The following is a 21,491-nucleotide window of genomic DNA, read 5'->3' as shown; positions in this document are numbered from 1 at the left end:
AGGTCATATTAGGGAAAGATAGCATGCCAATCCACTTCACACCATATATAGGCCATGTGGCTGTGCACTGGAATAGGGCAACGTTTAAGATCAGGCATGGTGTTGTCGCAGGGCAACCGCACCAAAAATGGCACCTGCTTCTAGAGATGGAGCCATGCAGCCTCCGGATTCTGAGGGTTGGAGCAGCCTGGCCTCCTTCCCCAGACAAGGTCCAGTACACCAAAACTGTGGACCTGATGGACAGGGAATGTCACCATGACAATGTATGTTTATCAGAAATTCACTGGTTAGAAAAATAAAAGCTAACCTAGGATTTTTATTGAACCTATACTGCTATTGGTTTTTGTTGTTCTGGTTTTGTATTGCAGAGGAGAGGGATATGAATACAAATTATAACCCATTGGAGGATTATTATAATCTGAATAAAAAATGGATAGCAAATTACATAAATAAAATATATTTGATTTTTTAGGGTTGAGTCTGGAACAAGTTGATGTACTATGGCACTGCTTAGTTGAAGATTCTGAATGTTATGATGATGCTCTACACTGGTTCTTAAATCAAGTAAGAAGTAAAGATCAGCATGCTATGGGAATGGAAACCTACAAGCATCTTTTTTTAGAAAAGGTAAAGTGGATTTGATCTTTGCTACATAATCAGTTATTGTTTCTATTGAGCACAAGCTTCAAAATGATAATTCTTTTTTGTTGTTGTTAGATGCCTCAGCTGAAGCCTGAAACAATTAGTATGACTGGATTAAACTTGTTTCAGCATTTATGTAATTTGGCTCGATTGGCTACTAGTGCATATGATGGTGGTTCAAACTCAGAGGTAAGCAAATGTACTGAGTGACTTGTTTAATTTTTTGTAAAATTAATATGTCTGTGGGGTCCTTGGTGTTTTCTGAGCTTGGTTGCTTTTCTGCAGATGTTTCATTACCCAACCAGATAACACCATCAATGCTAGAAGGGAGGGAGTTTTGCTGTCTGTTTATAATCTATAATGATTTGCCCTATCAATGTTGGTGGGAGTGTTCTTGGCAATTCCTCTGTAGGACAATCAGGCAGAAGAGGTAGCAGAGTGCATCCATGAACACTAACTACTAGTCAGAAGACATGATGAAAATTCCTTAATTTCAAACACACGGTCAAACTTAACCATAGCTTCTACTGGGAAACTATGAGTATCCTAGACCAAGCGAAGTCCAAAAAGCTAGAGAATTCCTGGAAGCCATCAACAGGCATGTAGAGATAAACAACATCTACATACCATTTGAAAGACAATCAAGAAGCCAAAAAGGAAACAGAAAGATCAAAATACCTTCCCTCCAGCAATCAATACCTAGATAAGCAGAGATTAACACCAAGACTAATGCTAAAGCAATAAATAGTACCCTAATCAAGGAACTACCAACTCAAACAAACAATAAACTGCCACCTACTCAAGGAACCATAAAAAATAACTCCCATCAACATTGACAGGGCAAACCACTAGCATATAAACAGAGCAAACCCCATTTCATTCTGATCATTAGATTTAGAGACATCACAGCATTTGAATACCTTTTCCAAGACTTTAATGGCCGCTCCAGCAAATGTTAGTCTGTGACATATTTCTTGACTGTTTGTTCTTTTACTATTGATGCTTAATCCGAAAAGGCACAAGCTAGCTACCACCTTGGTGTCTTCATTGCCAATTCTAAGGTTGGTTGTTCCACCTTTTGTAATTAGTTTGGTCTTCTTTAATTTTAACCTCTTTTTTCATTTTGCTCCTTATCCTTCACATTTTTGCTCTCAGAGTATACTACAGGTTATTGATGTATCTTTCTCCAATTTTGATACCAGATTTGTCTTCTTCCAATCCAGCTTTCCTTAATATATATTCAGCATATAGGTTAAACAAATAAGGAAAGAGGTTGCAGCCTTGTATCCTTTACTGCCCAGGCCTAATGCATTCCTACCACCATGCTTTACAGTTGTATCTGATTCTTATGAGACATGTTCCCTTTGGTTTCACCAAACATGTTATCTGGTATTATTTCCAAATTACTTCATCTTTTCCTCATTTGTCCAGAGCACATTGTTCCAGAAATCCTGGTCTTTATCTAGGTGAATAAACTTTGGTCTTGTCTGGTGTTCTTTCTGGACAGCTGAGGTTTCCTCCTGGCACACCCTTCAAGTAAATCTAATTTGTGTGGCTTCTTTCTAATGGTAGAAAGGACACTTTGACCTCACTAGTGGTGAGAGCTACCAGAAACTCAGTTAATGAAATTCTGGAGTTTATAGAAACTTCTTTCACCATGTTGTGTGAATTTGCTGGGTCGGTCTGAGCAATTTGGCAGTTGTTTGAAATCATCTCTACTTATTTATGATCTTCTAGACCAGGGGTATCAAACTCAAGGCGATCTGGGTCACGGATTGCTTAAATCCAGGCCGCAGGGCCGGGTAGAAATATCAAAGGACTGGCCCGCGGTGCTAGCAGGTTGCTGCCGGAGGCATCTGTCCCATTCCCCCCCCCCTTTCCCGGACAGCAGAGAACTACAATGCTGATCCAGCCCTTGAGGAAATCCAGTTTGATACCCCTGTTCTAGACAGTGGAATAACATACAGTTCATGATATATGTTATAATACATCCCTTTACCAATATTGTTGAAATGAAGTATCTATCTGTATGTTGAAAAAGGCAATAATTTCAGTGAGGTGTACTTATTTTCTCATATCACTGTGTGCTTTCCTTTGGTGTAAAATAAAATTCAGTTCAATAAAGATGTGAGGAAGATATGGTAGATAATTTTACTTGACTCTTGGACAGAAATTGTCAACTGTCAGCTATGTTAGCTTTCCTTTTTTCCTTTTTTGTTTTACAGTTGTGTGGTATGGACCAATTCTGGGGCATTGCTTTAAGAGCTCAATCTGGAGATGTGAGCCGGGCAGCTATACAGTACATTAATTCCTATTATATTAATGGTATGATAATTTATTTGAAATTCTGGGTTTAGAATTCCAAAGAAAATACTTTATATCATTACTTTTTTTCTTATGGAAATAAAAGAAATTTAAACAAGATTTTTTTAAAATCTAGTTCATTTATTTTTAACTCTTAGGTAAAACAGGTCTGGAGAAAGAACAGGAATTTATTAGCAAGTGCATGGAAAGCCTAATGATAGCATCTAGTAATCTAGAGCAAGATTCTCATTCCAGTCTTACCATTATTGAACGAGGACTTCTCATGCTTAAAACTCATTTAGAAGCTTTTCGGAGAAGGTAAATTATATCCTTGTATTGTTTTATAAAAAAGTAGCATTTCAGGAAAAATGACTGGCAGTTATGAACATTATTTTTGTGGTCTCAGTATTAATGTGTTATGTTTTTTAACTGCTTTTAGTTACGATTTTCAAAAGAAAATATTGAAAATTTTGTTACAAATTGAAGTGGATTATTTTCAAGGACTAGGGGATAGGGCTGGGATAAAAGAGAGAAAGAAACTTGCCTGTGATATAAATTAGAGTTTCCCAGTCCATGTACCAGCAACCGGCCATGGCATGCCAGAAACTGGTCTGTGCAAACAAGCGAAGCCCCATCCACGGGATGGAGGCAGCATGTGAAACCAAGCTCACCCCGGGTGCGTGGAAAACCTTTCTCCATGGAATCAGTCCTTGGTGCCCAAAAGGTTGGGGGCTTCTGGTATAAATCATTCTAGATTTGGAATATCCTTTGGTTTCCTATGTAGTGTTGAGTAACCTACTTTTAAAATAAGACTAAAACTTTGAGCTCATAAAATTACCTTTATAGTTCTTTAGACCTTGACAAAAGTTCATAAACATCACAAATCCTAAAATACTAAGAAATTCATAGTCACTTGTCTTTGTATACCGTGTTTCCCAGAAAATAAGACTTGGTCTTACTTTCTTTTGAACACCACCCCTCCCAAAATAGGCACATGGCCTTATTTTTGGGGAGGGCTTATTTGAGGTGCAGGAGAAGGCGAGCGTGGTCACCTCATAGCTGCTACTGTGTTGCAATATTTTCAGGGAGGGTTTATTTTAGCACCTTTGCTCAATTTGGTTTATTATCCAAGGAGGTCTTATTTTCAGGGAAAGGATATGAGCCCAGCCTATTAATTTCACCTTGAACAGGTAGACGTGTACATTTCCATATATTTGCTCAGAAGAAATAGTTTGTCACTGTTTTCCCTTTTTATAATACTTTTTCTTCAGGTTTGCATATCATTTGAGACAATGGCAAATAGAAGGCACTGGTATCAGCAGCCATTTAAAAGCATTGAGTGATAAACAATCACTACCTCTCAGAATTGTTTGTCAACCAGCTGGACTTCCTGACAAAGTATGTTTTAATTTGTTTTCACCCCATATGTTGTTTTAAATATCTTGTCTTATCTGAGAAATAAATTTAATGTATGATGTGTTCGGTTCCAGATGACCATTGAAATGTATCCAAGTGATCAGGTGGCAGATCTGAGAGCTGAGGTTACGCATTGGTATGAAAATTTGCAGAAAGAACAGCTGAATCAGCAAGCACATCTACAAGAATTTGGTCAAATCAATAGAAAAGGAGATTTTCCAGGTACATTTTAAAGTATTTTTCTGATTAAAACTTGACTGATTTGCAATCCAATTTGAGTTGGGTGGTAGGTTTAATTTTGTCTCTATTTTCAGACTATTTTCATATAAAATAAAAAGGCTGTTCTAATGTTTTTCTCAATTTTGTACATGAATGAATGAGTGAATGAATAAAATAATAGAATTTTTTTTCTATATTTCTGTAAAATGATTGTCATGTGTAGTGGTTAGAGTAGAAGGCAAAATATTGAAAACAAATTTTGTTTTTTATTTTTAGGGGGTCTCATGGGGCCTGTAAGAATGATTTCTTCTGGACATGAACTAACAACTGACTATGATGAAAAAACTCTTCATGAATTGGGGTTTAAAGATATGCAGGTATTGATAAATATTCAGAGGTGATTATAAAACATTCTGTAATGATAATAAATTCATTATATTTACTTATTTGTTAGATTTTTATCCCACCTTTATTACTTTATAAATAACTCAAGCCAACAAGCATACATAATCCTCCTTCCTATTTTTCCCACTATGACAACCCTATGAGATGAGTTGGACTGACGGAGTGATTGGGCCAAAGTCACCTGCCTGGCTTTTAAACCTAAGGTGGAACTAGAACCTTGGTTCTGGGCCAGCATCTTAACCATTCCAATTGGAATTGGCAACTCAATCATTTAGCAAAGTGGTTGCTAAGTCGGAAATCATGTGATCACAACTGTGCTTTTTTCCTCATTCTACTGCCTTTTGGAATGCTCACCCCAGTGGGCTCTGAGAATGGACGTTGGTTACTCACCTGATACACCCCTTCTCCAAATGGTGGAGACATCATCCAGACATGGGTATTCCAGCCAGTATCCAGTAGGACTGGGTCTACCAAATTGACAAGTCCCGCCCTCCGTGCTAGCCTCCAGCTTAGACAAAGGAAGAATAATGGTAGACTGCTGTGTCACTTACAGATAAAAATGTGATCTCTCCTTATTGAAATAAAAAACAAAGATTAGTCCGAACAAAATACTCCCCGGGTGGGGCTGGATGATGTCTCCATCAATTGGAGAAGGGGTGTATCAGGTGATTAACAACACCCATTCTCCAGTAGGTGGAGACATCATCCAGATATGGGACATACCAAAGCCTAATCTGTCCCATGGGAGGGAACAGAGTAAGGACTTGAGAATCCTGTTGAGCCACCACCCGCTGCAATACTCGCCGTCTCAAAGCTGCATCTGCTGACGCATATCTGTCTATCCTGTAGTGGCGGATGAATGGTGATCGCATTGTCCATGTGGCCACCCTACAAATCTCCTCCAAGGGGGCCTGAGATGACCAGGCAGCTGAAGTAGCTGCGCTGCGTGTGGACTGTGCAGTAATTTGTGGTGGATCCAGAAGAGATAAGGCGATATATGCCCTGGAAATAGCTGCACGAACCCAACGTCCAATGTCTGTAGAAGAAGTCTTGGGCCCCTTTTTACCTACAGGTTGGAAACGTACAAAGAGAGATTCTGACCATCTGAATTCCGCCGTGTGCTTGATGTACACATGCAAAGCCCGATGCGCATCAAGACAGTGCCATTTGCATTCCATCCGATGTACTGGTTTGGGACAAGAGTCCGGAAGCACCAATTCTTGTGCCCTATGAAATGCGGAATTTACCTTTGGTACGAACGTAGGGTCCAGACGGAGGAAATATGAAATATGCCTAAGTCCTGTCTGGTAAACAATGCTGTAATATCGGAGACCCATCTGGCCGTAGTGACTGCAACAAGAAATACAACCTTGATTGTCAGATGATATAGAGATGCTGAATGCAGAGGCTCAAACAGCGTCCCTGTTAATGCCTCCAAGACCTTGTCAATGTCCCAAGAAGGAAATCTATGTATTGTAGGAGGCTTAAGATTGGTAGCGCCTCTAAGAAAACTGTGAATAAGAGGCTGATGTGAAAGCGGCTTGGAAGAATCTATAGACAGAACCGAAGACAACGCCGCTACCTGATGACATAGCGTATTTGGGGACAGTCCCTTGTCAAGTCCCAACTGAAGGAACTGAAGTACATTAGGTATGGATGTCTGCAATGGTGGAATTCGTTGTATCTGACACCAGGAAGAGAATTGATTCCAAGTGGTGCCGTAAATTCGATTAGTGGATTCACGCCTGGCTGCCTGTATAGTTCTTATTACCTCATGGGATAAATTAGCTGCTGTGAAGGTATCCCGCTCAATCTCCAAGCGGTGAAACGAAGCCAGGCTAGATCTGGGTGTCGGAGAGAACCTTGTAGAAGAAGAGAATGGAATTGAGGAAGCTGCCACTGAGTACCCACTGACAGGTTGATCAAGTCCACAAACCAACGCCTGCTTAGGCCAATGGGGTGCTATAAGAATCAGTTCTGCTTCTATCAACATTTTTCTGATGACTCGCTGAATCAATGGAATTGGGAAGGGAATGCATACAGAAGACCCCGCAGCCAACTGCACCTGAGAGCGTTGGTGCCCTCTGCCCCCATAGTCGCGTAGCGTGTGAAGTACCTGGGAAGCTGATGGTTGGTCTGCGTCGCAAACAAATCCAGAATTGGGCGACCATACCTCTCCAAGAGTTGTCAGAAAATACTATTGATGAAATCTCCATTCCGCCGGGTCGATGTTCATGCGGCTGAGGCTGTCCGCCTGCAGATTGTGAACACCTGAGATATGTTCTGAGCGAATGGAAAGTAAATGTATTTCCGCCCATGTCACTAACTGAAATGATAAAGTCATTAGAGTCGTTGACCGCGTTCCCCCCTGCCTGTTTATATGCGCCTTTTTGGAGATATTGTCCATGAGGACGAGTATGTGTGCATTGGTGACTATTTCCCTGAAATGGCGTAGCGTGAGATATACTGCTCATAGCTCTAACCAATTTATACTGTTCTTTAGATCGGACCCGGACCAAAGTCCCTAAAGCTACGTGATCTTGAATGTGAGCTCCCCACCCCAGAAGACTTGCGTCGGTGGTGAGGACCAGTCGTTGAGGATCCCTGAACAGAGTGATCTTCCCTAGCAGCTGCGACAATTGTAGTAGCTGAACCTTGCGCTGCAGCCGTGTGTCTTAGACCAGCCTGCGAATGCTCACTCTTCGCTCTGGAGATAGAAAAACCTTCCTTATGCTCGTGTCCATAAACAGCCCCTAGATGTGCGAGGCGAGTGGCAGGAGTTAAATGACTCTTTTTGCATTGACCAGGAATCCATGATCCTGGAGCACCTGAATAGTGGTCTGAATGTCCCTGTGAGCCTGGTGTGTCATTCTGGCGAACAATAAGATGTCGTCCAAGTAACAGAGAATGCGGATAGGCAGAGCGCATAGATGAGCTGCAAGAACCGCAAGGACTTTTGTAAAGACCCTCGGAGCCAATGAGAGGCCGAAAGGGAGAGCCCAATATTGGAAGTGCTTTCCGGCATAATAACACCGGAGAAACTGCCTATGGTCCTCCAAAATTGGGATGTGGCAGTATGCTTCCGTGAGATCCACCAAGGAGAGGAGGTCGTTTGGGCGAACACTCTAAGATGGATTGCAGGGAATGCATTTTGAACTTCCGGTAAACTACATAGAAATTTAGAGATTTGAGGTCGAGAATTGCTCTCCAACCCCCTGAAGACTTCAGCACTATGAAGAGACGGGAGTAAAACCCCTGTCCCTGTCGGTTGAAAGGCACCTCCTTTATGGCCTGAATCTGAAGGAGATGCTGGATAGCTTTTTCCACCAACCTTCTTTTGATGGTGTCCCTGGAAACTGGGCATGTGACGAAGTACTGCGGGGCGGTGGTGGATAGAAACGCCAGAGCCAATCCGAATCTGATGGTGCGGTGAATCCGCGCATCGTTGGTGATGGCATCCCAACGATCGGCAAAGGCCGTCAAGCGACCTCCAATGGGAAGGGAACTCACAGAGTCACTTCTGCTTTCTGAATGGATGGTTGGAAGTTCCCTTGTAAGGCTTCCTGTAGGTGAAACGTTGGTTACTCTTGCCAGATCCCTGCCTGGCGGGAGGCTGGCGTTGCTGACGGGAATAATTGAAACCCCCGTCCGTGTTCCGAAAGGGCTGCTGCGGAAGAAAGAAGATTTATTATCAGTCTTACATGTAGCAGAAGGCAGAACCTTTCGCTTATTTTTAGGCTCAACAAGCATAGGCTCAAGTGGAGGTCCAAAGAGACGATCCGCAGAAAAGTCTCCACTTAGCTCTGGCTTCCGCCTGCCAATGTTTGAGCCACAAGTGCCGTTGCGTGGACACTGAAGAAGCTATGGCCTTGGAGGCGAAGTGTGCTGCATCCGAAGAAGCCCGCACCGCCCATGCAGAGGCCTGATGCCCCTTGACCAAAGTCTGATCAAACCTTTCGTCCTCCGGGCGGAGGGCATCCTCAGAATGGCAGCATTGGGAGCAGACAGTGCCACTATCGGGGGGTTGATGGAAGGTGCCTCCAGCAACTTGTATAACTCCGGACTCACGTTGTAAAGTTGTTTATCTAAGGCGGAAGGGAGAGGACTAGACCCTGGTGTAGCCCATTGATTCTGGACTACCTCCAGAAAAAGCTTAGGCGAAGGGACCACATCCTTTTCTACCATAGACCTGGAAAAATGAGGATCAGTCGTGTCAGTCTTGTCCTGCTCGGTCGTGGCAGATGGCTTGGCTGCAGGAATGCCAGATACCTTCTTCGCCTTAAAGAAAAGTGAGCGAAATAACACAGGTTTAAACAGTCCTACCAAAGAGGAAGGAGCCGGTGTGAGATCCTCATCATCAGAGTGATCAGAATCCCTGGAAACTTGTTCCTCCACCTCTGAAACAGAAACCTGAGATAAAGAATCATTAGGTACCCCCTGCGCGCTTGAAGGTTTTGCCTTCTTGGAAAAATGAGCTGCTTTGGGGGTAGAAGGCACAGCAGCTCGATGTTACAGACCAGCAGCACTGCCTCTTTGTATGGCAGCTGCTATAATATCAGCCATGTCAGCAGGATAACAGGGAAACCCTCTTGGAGTAGGGGAACCAACATCTAGGTCAGGGGTTAGACTCCTTTCCCCTTCAGAATCATACTCATCAGGAACAACCACCCCATTCTCAGGCTGCAAATGGGATGCGGGGTGGGGGGATGTTCCCCATCTGTGTCAGTGGACAGTTCTTCAGGAGGACTCTGGGCCCTTGGAGAAAGAATCAATGTGGCCTGAATAGGCTCCTCACAGTGGCGTGACTTGGCCTTGCGAGGTCCTGAGGCAGGGGTACCATCCTGGACCTTATAGGGAACCTTATTTTGCTCCAGAACTTTGGCAGGCTTGGGGACAACTTCCCTTACAGAGCCCGCCCTTTTCCTGGTTGCCGACTCCCCAGACCCCGTAGGTGGTATAGAGGTAGGAGGGGAGCCCTGAGGGGGATCCGAATTCAAAGTATCAGAGACCTTAGACGCCATTGTACTCACGACACTGTACGGAGCTCTCAAAATGGCGGGTGGAACTTTTGGTGCCTCAAAATGGCTGCCACGACTTTTTCCTGCCGAAAACCTTCTTCCAAGATGGCTGCCTGGAATCTTCGAGTCCTCTGAGGGACTGTAAAGGTGAACCGACAATACCGGTTATGTCGCCATGATCTCCTGGTTGTTTGAGGCTGCAATCACTAACTCGATCAACAAACAGCCTTAGCCCTGATAAGGGAATCGGCTGCTCCAACAACGAATCTGGTGCGACACGGTGGCAGGGTGGCGGCGGCGGCAGCTGACAGCTTGGAAATGGAGGCTGCTGACAATTCTGTGGCCAAAGCCCATAAGCCACCAACAAGCCGAACGGCTAACGGAGCAGTGAAGCCTCTGTGGAATACAGCCAAGCACCGAAACGGCAACAAAAAGGCCGAAGAGAAGAACTTGTGGGTCCAATCCACTCAGAAGCCGTTAGGACTAGGGAATAAATCCCGCCCAAAACTTCCACACCAAGCACCAAATTTATCAATTTAGAATAGCCAATAAAGCGAATTACAACTTATTACCAATTAATCCTACTTGCAACTAGTAAATCTGTCGGAGAGATCACCAGACACAGCCAGTCCAAAGAAAACGGACTGAGTCTAAGCTGGAGAGGCTAGCATGGAGGGCGGGACTTGTCAATGGTAGGCCCAGTCCTATTGGATACTGGCTGGAATATCCATGTCTGGATGATGTCTCCACCTACTGGGAGAATAGCAGCCTCAAAACTAATTATTTTCACACTTTTGGCTTTTGTTTGCTTCCTCAGCACTCCTCTGCCCTTTGGAAACTTCACCCTTGCCCAAAAGGGAAAATAATGTCTGTATTTACAATAATTGGAGAGAAAGTGATTATAAAAGAGTAAGCAGACCCACAATGGAAAGCAGTGTGCTGGTGTTGACAGCTGCATTCTACACAAATAGCCCAATAATTCACATTGTGGGATGACTTACTCTCTTTTAATTGCTCCCTTGCCAATGTTTCCACTATACAGGGGGTGGGGGGGAGATGAATCAAGCACAAGAAACATTGCCTACTGAAATAGCTTCTTCCTCCCCCCCCCTGCCCCCATAGAGTAGAATATTGGGGAGGAAGGAATTACAAGAGAGTAAGCATTCACAATGAGAAATACACATTGAAAGCAATGTGCTGACACCAGTAGCTCTGTCCACACTACACAGACAGCCTGGTATATTCGCCATTGTTTGCCTGCTTATTCTCTTGTAATCTCTCTCCAGTTTCTCTTCTCTGCAAGAATAGGAAAGAAAATCAAAACAACAGGTTAGGTATGGAACAACATATACTGATTGTAACGATGATCACGTACATGACTAAGGGACATTGTGAAGATCATAAACAGGGCATTCATCATAAAGCTATTTTTTCAGTACTGTTGTACTTTCAGTCACTGGAAGCACTAGATAGGTGAAGACTACCTATAACTAAAATACACCTCTGTGGAAAAGGTTTACCTTATTTTAGCAGAAAGCTCTGTTAAAAGTGCAGAAAGAGATATCTGTTGGTCAACTGGAAAATATAAAAGATGGCAAGATAAAGTATTGTCCATTGCCAGCAAGAATTTTTATATTTTGTCAGAGGGTTGACATGTACTTTTCCTTCTCCCTGCTACCTGAACAACTTTCTCATGGCCCTACTCAGTGTGTTGAAGTCATACAATTGGTTCCAATATACAGATGCCTTTATAATAATAACTTTCTTACGTTTTTAAAAATAAAATTATCTTCCCTTGTTATTTCAAGATGGTCTTTGTGTCCCTGGGTGCTCCAAGGAGAGAGCGAAAAGGGGAAGGAGTTCAGCTTCCAGCATCCTGCTTGCCAGCACCTCAGAAGGACAACATCCCAATGCTCTTACTTCTGCAAGAGCCGCATCTTACCACCCTGTTTGATTTGCTAGAAATGCTTGCCTCCTTTAAGCCTCCACCCGCAGAAGTGGCTATGGAAGATAGTGAGGTAACTAAGATTCTTAGGCATAAATTGTGTTTTAGGCCAGGGTCCCCAACTTGTGGGCCATAGCCCACTACTGGACCATCTATTCGTAATCAGACTGCAGGCCGGTGCACATGCACTCAGCTCAAGTCAAAGAAGTGGCTGGTTGGTGCACATGCATGCCACTCGTTTGAGTCAAGTTGTATGCATGTGGAAAGGTCCGCCACTTGCATGGCCTCGTTTCCCTCCTCCCCCCATGCTGCCAAGCCACAAAGGTTGGGGACCACTGTTTTATGCAGTATTTAACCATGCAAGCACAAACATAGCATGAGTCCATGATTTGTCAGACAATAGGCATTGCTGCATAATCTCAGATGATATGGGTATCAAAAATAAAATAAAAATTTGAACAAGCATAAAATTGTATTTCAGAAGATAATTTAAAAATGTCCAAATTCCCTGTCTTCTCATGGAAAAATAAATACTTCTGCAATCTCTCTATTGCAGCATTTTGGCATATATTGCAGAAGTCTATAGTGGACAAGCGTGTGTGGGGATTAATTTCAGAACATGATAAGTGCTATCCATTGGCTCCCCAAATACTCTATGTATATAGGCAACAATTGTTAACTTTTGCTGTTAAATTTAAGAGATTCATGAAAACTTTCAGTATTGATGAGTAAAATTGGCGTTATATTTTTGTGATAGGTTAGTTTCTTTATCCATCTTAATATGGAGCTATAGAGTGGTTATAAATAGTGTATAATTATAAGTATAAGGATGTTTGCCACTGTTTTTGGGCATGATGACAGTATGTAGATAAGCAAAAAACTATTACAATCAATTTAATATTTAACTTGAATATAGAGAATGTATGCTTAAACTGTTTTGACTTTCAGTCATGGCACTAGGTTGCCATGAACTGCTCTCCAGACAGAGGCTGTGTTCACAGCTAGCAAATTCAAACATGATTCAACCTGAACAATGTGCTGTTGCGTGCTTCATGCCTTCTACCTTTTATTGGAAGTTATTTGTGCTCAAAAACAACAGCAATAACTAGATTTTTATTCATACTGATATACTACTATAGTTAAAATACTATATGATATTGTAATTTAACTAATATAAATATATTAACTAATATATTAATAATAAAGAAATAAGGTCACAAGAAAATTAAGCCTGATAGAAAAAACTGATTCTCTTTTTGAATTCAGTGTGAAAATTTTTATTAGAACATCTACTACAATCCATGTAACAAAATTGTTGTTATTATCATTTATTTAATGTCTATTTTTATATATGCATGATATATTTTTACCTGTGTCTTCAGAGTGCAAAATGTGAAGAACTCCACCTTCATGCAGAAAATCTTTCAAGGCGAGTTTGGGAGTTGTTAATGCTACTGCCTACATGTCCTAATATGCTTCAGGCATTTCAAAATATTTCAGATGATCAGGTGAGCAAAAAGTCATCTCTTAAATATTTGCAGTTGTTGATGCATGAAGTTGGAAGTGCTACGTATAATTTAGACTTGGCATAACAGTTTGAGGATTCAAATATCTGTTACTATTCATATGTCTTGAGAAGGAGAGGGAAGCTATTATGACATTCAGAAGGCCTTATGAGTTGCCAGTGTTGGCATCACAGAGACCCTGTCCACTCCCCTCTTTTCATACAGATATCAGGAAACAAGAGAAAGGGAGTTGCTGGAACAATTGAGGCAGGTATGCCAGTAAGTAATGTTATGGTGGGGCTTCCAAAGACCACTATATCACAGAATGGGACAACTCGCTGCAACCAACTTGCCACTGCCAATTTGCCACAACCAACTCACCATGGCTAACTCTCAGTGGGAGAACTTGCCATGGCCAATTCACCACAGAAGTAGCATGGAATGGGACAATTCACCGCAGCCAACTCACCACAGGACAACTTGCTGCAGGATAATTCAACAATTCAATTTAATTATTTAAAATAGTTTAATTTTTTAAACATTTTTGTCATTCACATTTTATTTTTTCCTTCCTTTGGCATCCTTTCTTCCATTATTCTGTTCCACTATGTCTTTGATATTAGTATAACTCTCATCCTACAGTGAGTTGTCCTGTGGTGAGTTGACCATGGTGAATGATCCTGGAGCAAGTTGTCTGTGGTGAGTTGGCTGTGGCAAATTGGCCATGGTGAGCTGTCAAAGACCCGACGACACCTTTTAGATTAGTGTGCCAAGAGGATGGATGTGCGAGATGGGTTTCAGTGGGCTCTTGGGGTCTTTCCTGTGAATGGGCATTGGTACTTACCTGATACGCTCATTCTCACTGCAGATGGAGACAGCAGTCAGATAGGGTTAACTCCGTCCAGTAACCAATAGGGCTGAGTCTACAGTTTTTAAAAGTATCCTCCGTGCTGCCCCTCCCCAGCTTTCGATGAAGGTGGACTGTAGACTGACATGTAGTTGATATGGAGAAGTAGAATAAAGGGAAAAAAGGAGAGAAAAGGCCTACCTAATCCCATCAAGGGTGGAACCTGACCGGAACAGGGTGGGGCTACTGCTGTCTCCGCCTGCAGTGAGACTGAGCGTATCAGGTAAGTACCAACACCCATTCGCCACGATTGGTGGAAACAGCAGTCGTACTCAAGCTTGGCCGTGGAAGAGGAGTCTAAGGAATGGACTTGTTGTAAAACCCTCCTTCCAAAGGCAGCTTCAGCAGAAGCAAAGCAGTCTATCTTGTAATGGCGAATAAAGGGGACTGGAGATGTCCACGTGGCCGCCCTGCAAATTTCCTCCACTGAAGCCTGAGTAGCCCAGGCTGCTGCTGTGGCTCCACTATGGGTGGAGTGAGCCGTTATACCCTGTGGAAGAATTAGATCGTTCGCTCTGTATGCCTCAGATATACAGTCTCTAAGCCAGCGCCCTACAATGGAAGAGACCTTAGAGCCAAGGGAAGCTGGCTGAAAAGAAGCTAATAAGATCTCAGAACGCCTGAACGCAGCAGAACATTTGATGTGGATATGTAACGCCCTGCGAACGTCTAGGGTATGCCATTTTTTCTCTAACCCATGAGTGGGATGGGGACAAAAATTAGGTAGTATTAGTTCCTGAACTTTATGAAAGGATGAGTTCACTTTGAGCGTAAATACTGGATCTAGACGGAGAACGATCCTATCTGCATGAAAGATTCAGAGGTTGCTTCTAATTGACAGAGCTGTGATTTCAGAAATTCATCTCACTGAAGTCACTGTGATCAAAAAACAGACCTTGAGCGTGAGATATTGTAGAGAGACAGTCTGCAATGGCTCGAACGGAGCCTTGGTCAGAAAGTCCAAAATCTTGGGAAGGTCCCAGGTTGGGTACTTATGAATAGTTGGAGGATGAATGTTGGTCACTCTACGGAGAAATCGTCGAATGTGTATCAGGTAAGAGATGGGCTCACCTGTCGGTAGAGTCAAAACTGTAGAGAGGGCTGCCACTTAATGCCTTAATGTGTTTGGCGAAAGACGTTTGGTGAGCCCCTGTTGGATAAACTCTAATACATTAGCCAAAGAGGCAGACAGTGGAATAATGTCAGAAGAGGAACACCATTTGGTAAATGCTGTCCAGGTCGCATCGTATATTCGAGTCATGGAAGGACGTCACGAAGCCTGTATGGTTTGAATGACACTTTCCAACAGTCCATCCGCTCTTAACGCCTCCCACTTAACCTCCACATGGTTAGTTGTAGCCAATGTGGGTCTGGATGATGGATCAAGCTTTGTGAGAGGGACAGCTTGTGCAGCGGAATACGCGATGGGAATGTTACTGTTATTGTCATTAAGTCCCCAAACCAGTGACGGCAGGGCCAATGTGGAGCCAGAAAGAGAATTTCCACCTCCTCGTCTAGCAGTTTCCGCACCACCCTCTGTATTAGAGGCAGAGGAGGGAATGCGTATAGAAGGCCTGGGGGCACGGACACCGCAGAGCGTCCACCCCCTCCGATCCCGGAGATGCCTACCTGGTGAAATATCGCGGGAGTTGGGCGCTTTCCCTTGTGGCAAAGAGGTCAAGTACCAGTCTCCCATACCTGTGGGACAGTTCCCGGAAGAGGTTGTGTGAAATGCTCCAATCGCCATGGTCAATCTGTGTGCGAATTAGCCATTCGGCCTAAGTGTTGTCAATGCCCGAGATATGCTCCGCCCTGAGGGAGAGAAGATGGGCTTCCGCCCAAAGCCCCAACAGCCACGCCTCCCTCATTAGTGGTTCAGACCTTGTCCCCCCTTGCCGATTTATGTGCGCCTTTGCGGTGGTGTCCGTGAGAACAAGGACATGGGTGTTGCGCACTATGTTCTGGAACCGGTGAAGGGCTAGATGGATTGTCCACAGTTCCAGCCAATTGATGGTATTGACCCAATCGGCTTGTGACCACAGTCCCTGCTTGGAGGTGGGGCCACCACCCCATCAGGCTGGCATTCGTGGTTAGCGTTAGCCAAACAAGCTCTTGAAAGAGAGTCCCCTGAGTCAATGCCGGTGACAGCCACCACCCCAAGGACTTTTTTACGTGCGAGCGGGTGCAAACCTGTTGCATTGAGCAGCTGGAGTCGCTCTTCTGGTATGGGAGCAGGTACCACTGCAGACAACGGCTATGGAGACGTGCCCATGGCACGATAGAGAAGCAGGACATCATTTTCCCCAACAGAAAAGACAACTGGAGAAGTTGGACTCTGCGACGGGTGCGGATTGTCCTGGCCAGATCCTGCAGGCTGTTCCGTCGATCTGCTGAGAGGAACACTTTGCCCTGCACAGTATGTGGGTTGGACAGCATCACCACCAGATGGATTCGTAACTGGCTGACCAACCACACTCAACGTGTAGTCCTCAATGGAGCTGCATCTTCATGGAGGGAGGTATGCAGTGGAGTACCCCAAGGCTCTGTTTTGGACCCAATACTCTTCAACATCTTCATCAATGATTTGGATGAGGGAATAAATGGGGAACTCATCAAATTTGCAGGTGACACCAAGCTGGCAGGAATAGCCAACATTCCAGAAGATAGGCTAAAGATACAGAAGAATCTTGACAAACTTGAACATTGGGCACTATCTAATAAAATGAAATTCAATGGTGAAAAGAGTAAGGTTCTACATTTAGGCAACAAAAATGAAATGCACAGGTACAGTATATGTGGTACCTTGCTCAACAGTAGTAACTGTGAAAGGGATCTTGGAGTCCTAGTGGACAACCATTTAAATATGAGCCAGCAGTGTGCAGCAGCTGCCAAAAAACCCAACACAGTTCTAGGCTGCATCAACAGAGGGATAGAATCAAGATCACGTGAAGTTTTAATACTACTTTATAATGCCTTGGTAAGGCCACACTTGGAATACTGCATTCAGTTTCTGTCACCATGATGTAGAAAAGATGTGGAGACTCTAGAAAGAGTGTAGAGAAGAGCAACAAAGATGATTAGGGGACTGGAGACTAAAACATATGAAGAACGGTTGCAGGAACTGGGTATGTTTAGTTTAATGAAAAGAAGGACTAGGGGAGACATGATAGCAGTGTTCCAATATCTCAGGGGTTGCCACAAAGAAGAGGGAGTAAAACTATTTTCCAAGACACCTGAGGGTAGAACAAGAAGCAATGGGTGGAAACTAATCAAGGAGAAAAGCAACTTAGAACTGAGGATAAATTTCCTGACAGTTAGAACAATTAATCAGTGGAACAGCTTGCCTCCAGAAGTTGTGAATGCCCCAACACTGGAAGTCTTTATGAAGATGTTGGATAGCTATTTGTCTGAAACGGTATAGGGTTTCCTGCCTAGGCAGGGGATTGGACTAGAAGACCTCCAACGTCCCTTCCAACTCTGCTATTTTATTGTATTGTAAAATAGTATCTGTTAACGCCCCCAGATGAAGGATACGAGTATCTGGATTCAGAGAGCTCTTTGCAAGATGTATTGAGAAGCCTAGCCCTTGAAGGACTTGAATGGTGGTGTGAATGTCTCTGTGGCCCTGCCCAATGGAGGGGGACAGCAGGAGAATGTCGTCCAAATAGACCTGGATTCGGACTAGTCTGGAGCGGAGGTGGGCCGCTACCACCACCAGCACTTTTGTGAAGACCCTTGGGGCCGATGACAGCCCGAAGGGAAGGGCCCGGTACTGGTAGTGATTTCCCCTGTACTCGAACCGAAGAAACTGTCTGTGTTTGCGAAGGATGGGAATATGCAGATACGCCTCCGTGAGGTCCTCCAAGTAGAGGAGATCGCCCTTGCGAACACTCTCCTAGATGGACCGCAGGGAGTGCATCTTGAACCATCAATAAATGACGAATCGGTTCAAGACCTTCAGATACAGAATTGGTCTCCATCCTCCCGAGGCTTTTGGCACCACGAACAGCCGGGAGTAAAACCCCTGACGTTCTTGACCTTTGGGAACAGGTTGAATGGCCCTGATCTGAACAAGATGGCAAATGGCCTGTTCCATCAACTGTCTCTTCTGAATGTCGCGAGACACTGGACAAGGGACAAAATGCCTCGGAGAGCTGGAAAGAAACTCCAGGGCTAGACCCCATTTGATGGTCTTCAGAACCCAAGCATCTGTCGTTATTTCTTCCCAAACAGGAAGGAAGGAAGGAAGGAAGGGAGGGAGGGGGAGGGAAAGGAAAGGAAATGGGAAAGAAGGAAAGGAAAGGAAATGGAAAAGAAGGAAAGGAAAAAGGAAAGGAAAAGAGAAAGGAAAGGAAATGGGAAAGAAGAAAGGAAAGGATGAAGAAGGGAGGGAAAGGGAAGGGAAAAGAAAAAAGGGAAAGGGAAATAAGGAAAGGGAAAGGAATGGAAAAGACAAAGGAAAGGAAATGGAAAAGAAGGAAAGGAAAAAGGAAAGGAAATGGGAAAGTAGAAAGGATGAAGAAGGGAGGGAAAGGGAAGGGAAAAGAAAAAAGAAAGGAAAAGAGAAAGGAAAGGAAATGGCAAAGAAGGAAAAGGAAAGGAAATGGGAAAGAAGAAAGGAAAGTAAAAGAAAGGAAAAAGGAAAGGAAATGGCAAAGAAGGAAAGGAAAAAGGAAAGGAAATGGCAAAGAAGGAAAGGAAAGGAAAGGAAAGGAAAAGAGAAAGGAAAGGAGAAATGAAAGGAAAAAAATGAAAAGCAAAGGAAGATAGAAGGACAGAAAGGGAAAAGAAAGAGTGGAATGGTACTGCTCAAAAGTCCAGTCTCAAGATCCCGTGGACCCCTTTGGCTCAGACAGTCCAATTCCACACTGGTTCCCTGTCTCCCCAAAGCGAAGGGATCGCAGAAAGATTGCCCAGTCAGAACGGGGCTTCAGACGATGCAATGCCTTAGAAACCCCGGATATGCAGAGAAAAGCAGGCTACAACCAGTGAATCACGTTTTCCCAGGAACCAATGAAGCCCCACAGGACCAATGGGAATTCTCCATTCTGCAACGTCATCGGTCTCCGGGCAGAATCTTCCTTGATTTCACCAATCATGGAAGAGAGAGTTCGGTGCAGACATAGAGAAGGGAGGGAGGGGGGATATTTTCACTCACATTTTAAGATATTAAAAAACACTGCGCGCAGTTTAAAACTTGTGCGCGGTGTTTCCTTGTTATCTGCACGGCCGCGCAGGCGCGCAGCTTAGAGGGAACAATGGCAGCAACATCTGGGGTTATCGCAAGAGTTGGTTGAAACCCCAGAAACCCCGGGGAGGAAGAAGCCTGATCTGCCTCAGGAGAGGGGCCTGCACCATCAATTGATTCATCTCCACTATGAGGAGAATCAAAAACCCCTGTACCATCCCCTATCTGAGAAGGGGAATCTGGATCAGAAACAGAAGCCTCCGAATCAGAAGAAAGACCCGCAGGAGGAGGGCTATCAGGAGAGACTGGGATCACCTGGAATGGATGTGGGCTCTCTCTGCCACCCTGCATGCACTTGCTGGAAGAAGCTTTGTGAGAGGAAGACTGGAGTCGTCTCTTCTCCCCTTTTTTAGCTGCCCTAGGAGCCTTTGCAGGCAGCTCTTCAGCTGCCTCAGATACTATCCCCCTTTTCTTGAAGGCTGGGCTGACGAAGGACCAGCTAAAAGGCTGTCTGGAGAGGCTTGAGGAGAGCCCACTGCCCCATCTCCAGCATTGGAAGCCATTACAATGAAAGGGGAAAACAGCCACCCTCAAGGTTTTGCTAACAAAGAAGCCCTGTTACCGACGGTTACTTCAAAATGGCGCCCGCTGCCTCTTTGCACCAAAATAAACTGCCTCTCACTTTTAGACAGGCTTAAAATGGTGTTCACAGCTATCTCTGCGAGAGAAACAGCCAGCAATCCTTCTGGGGCTTTGCAGCCGCTGCACTGGACTTTTGACAAAGCCACAGGGTTACAACCCTTGGGCTTGTCACCGGGGCACTTCCAAGCCGTCAGAAGCAAAGTAGAATCGTCGGAGCCGCTCCGCTGCCTAATAGGAGCTCTGACAACAGCAGCGAAGAAAAAAAGCCTCTGATGCTTTAAAAATGGCTTTTGAAGCTGCGCAGCAAGCTCCATAGCGTGGGGCAAAGCCTCTTGTCCAATCGAAATACTCCCTCTGCCTGCAAGATCTTGAGGATGGCAGAGGGAGAAAGATTAATTTTTTTGGAATAGCCAATTAGTAATTAAGCACAATTAAGTCAGAGAAGATCAACTACACGTCCAATCCAAAAATGGCTGTCTGAAGCTGGGTAGCAGCAGCACAGAGGATGGTTTTATAAACTGTAGACTCAGCCCTATTAGTTACTGGACGGAGTTAATCCTATCTGACTGCTGTCTCTACCAATCGTGGAGAATAGTTTGCCTAAAGCAGTGATGGGCAACCTTTTTTTTCAACTGAGCCAAATCTCGCCAAAACCACGATTGAAATTTATTTTGAGAGCCACATTTTTAAAACCGAAAATACATAGGATGGTACACTGTTTTTAGTTTCAGTAAACTCTGGCATTTGAAGCACGCAAGTCTTAAAGCTGTCAAGTTACAAGATCCTTGCATCCCTAACCCTTTAGAAAAAAAAAACCCAGGGGTCTTCAAACCTGACAGCTTTAAGACTTGTGGAGTTCAACTCCCAGAATTCCTCCTCCAGTCATGTTGGCTCAGGAACTCTGGCACTGAAGCATGCAAGTCTTAAAGCTGTCAAGTTACAAGATCCTTGCATCCCTAACCCTTTAGAAAAAAAACCCCAGGGTCTTCAAACCTGACAGCTTGAAAACTTGTGGACTTCAACTCCCAGAATTCCTCCTCCAGTCATGTTGGCTCAGGAACTCTGGCATTGAAGCATGCAAGTCTTAAAGCTGTCAAGTTGCAAGACCCTTGCACCCCTAACCCTTTAGAAAAAAGAAAAAACCCAGGGTCTTCAAACCTGACAGCTTGAAGACTTGTGGACTTCAACTCCCAGAATTCCTCCTCCAGTCATGTTGCGGCGACGTCATCTGCGTGGATCCATCTTCGGCTTTTTTCACAGGGGGCAGGGCTGCTGCTGAAGATGTCGACGACGAGCCCCT

General features: G+C 44.1%; 1 protein-coding gene across 3 annotated transcripts in view; it reads left to right on the top strand.

The window, feature by feature from the left end:
- The window catches only part of USP34 (ubiquitin specific peptidase 34), a 182,318-nt gene that overhangs the window by 76,598 nt on the left and 84,229 nt on the right, over positions 1-21,491 (top strand). For all 3 annotated transcript variants that reach the window (XM_081940705.1, XM_081940703.1, XM_081940704.1), the window contains exons 22-30: positions 473-627; positions 718-831; positions 2,868-2,967; positions 3,105-3,264; positions 4,218-4,344; positions 4,437-4,584; positions 4,858-4,958; positions 11,813-12,022; positions 13,332-13,457. In XM_081940705.1, the coding sequence (XP_081796831.1) occupies positions 473-627; positions 718-831; positions 2,868-2,967; positions 3,105-3,264; positions 4,218-4,344; positions 4,437-4,584; positions 4,858-4,958; positions 11,813-12,022; positions 13,332-13,457 (1,241 nt within the window). The remainder of the gene's footprint in view (positions 1-472; positions 628-717; positions 832-2,867; positions 2,968-3,104; positions 3,265-4,217; positions 4,345-4,436; positions 4,585-4,857; positions 4,959-11,812; positions 12,023-13,331; positions 13,458-21,491) is intronic.

The sequence above is a fragment of the Natrix helvetica genome (genome assembly GCF_964273705.1).
Source record: "Natrix helvetica genome assembly, chromosome: 2".
Lineage (NCBI taxonomy): Eukaryota > Metazoa > Chordata > Lepidosauria > Squamata > Natricidae > Natrix > Natrix helvetica.
This window is presented reverse-complemented; position numbering and strand designations above follow the sequence as displayed.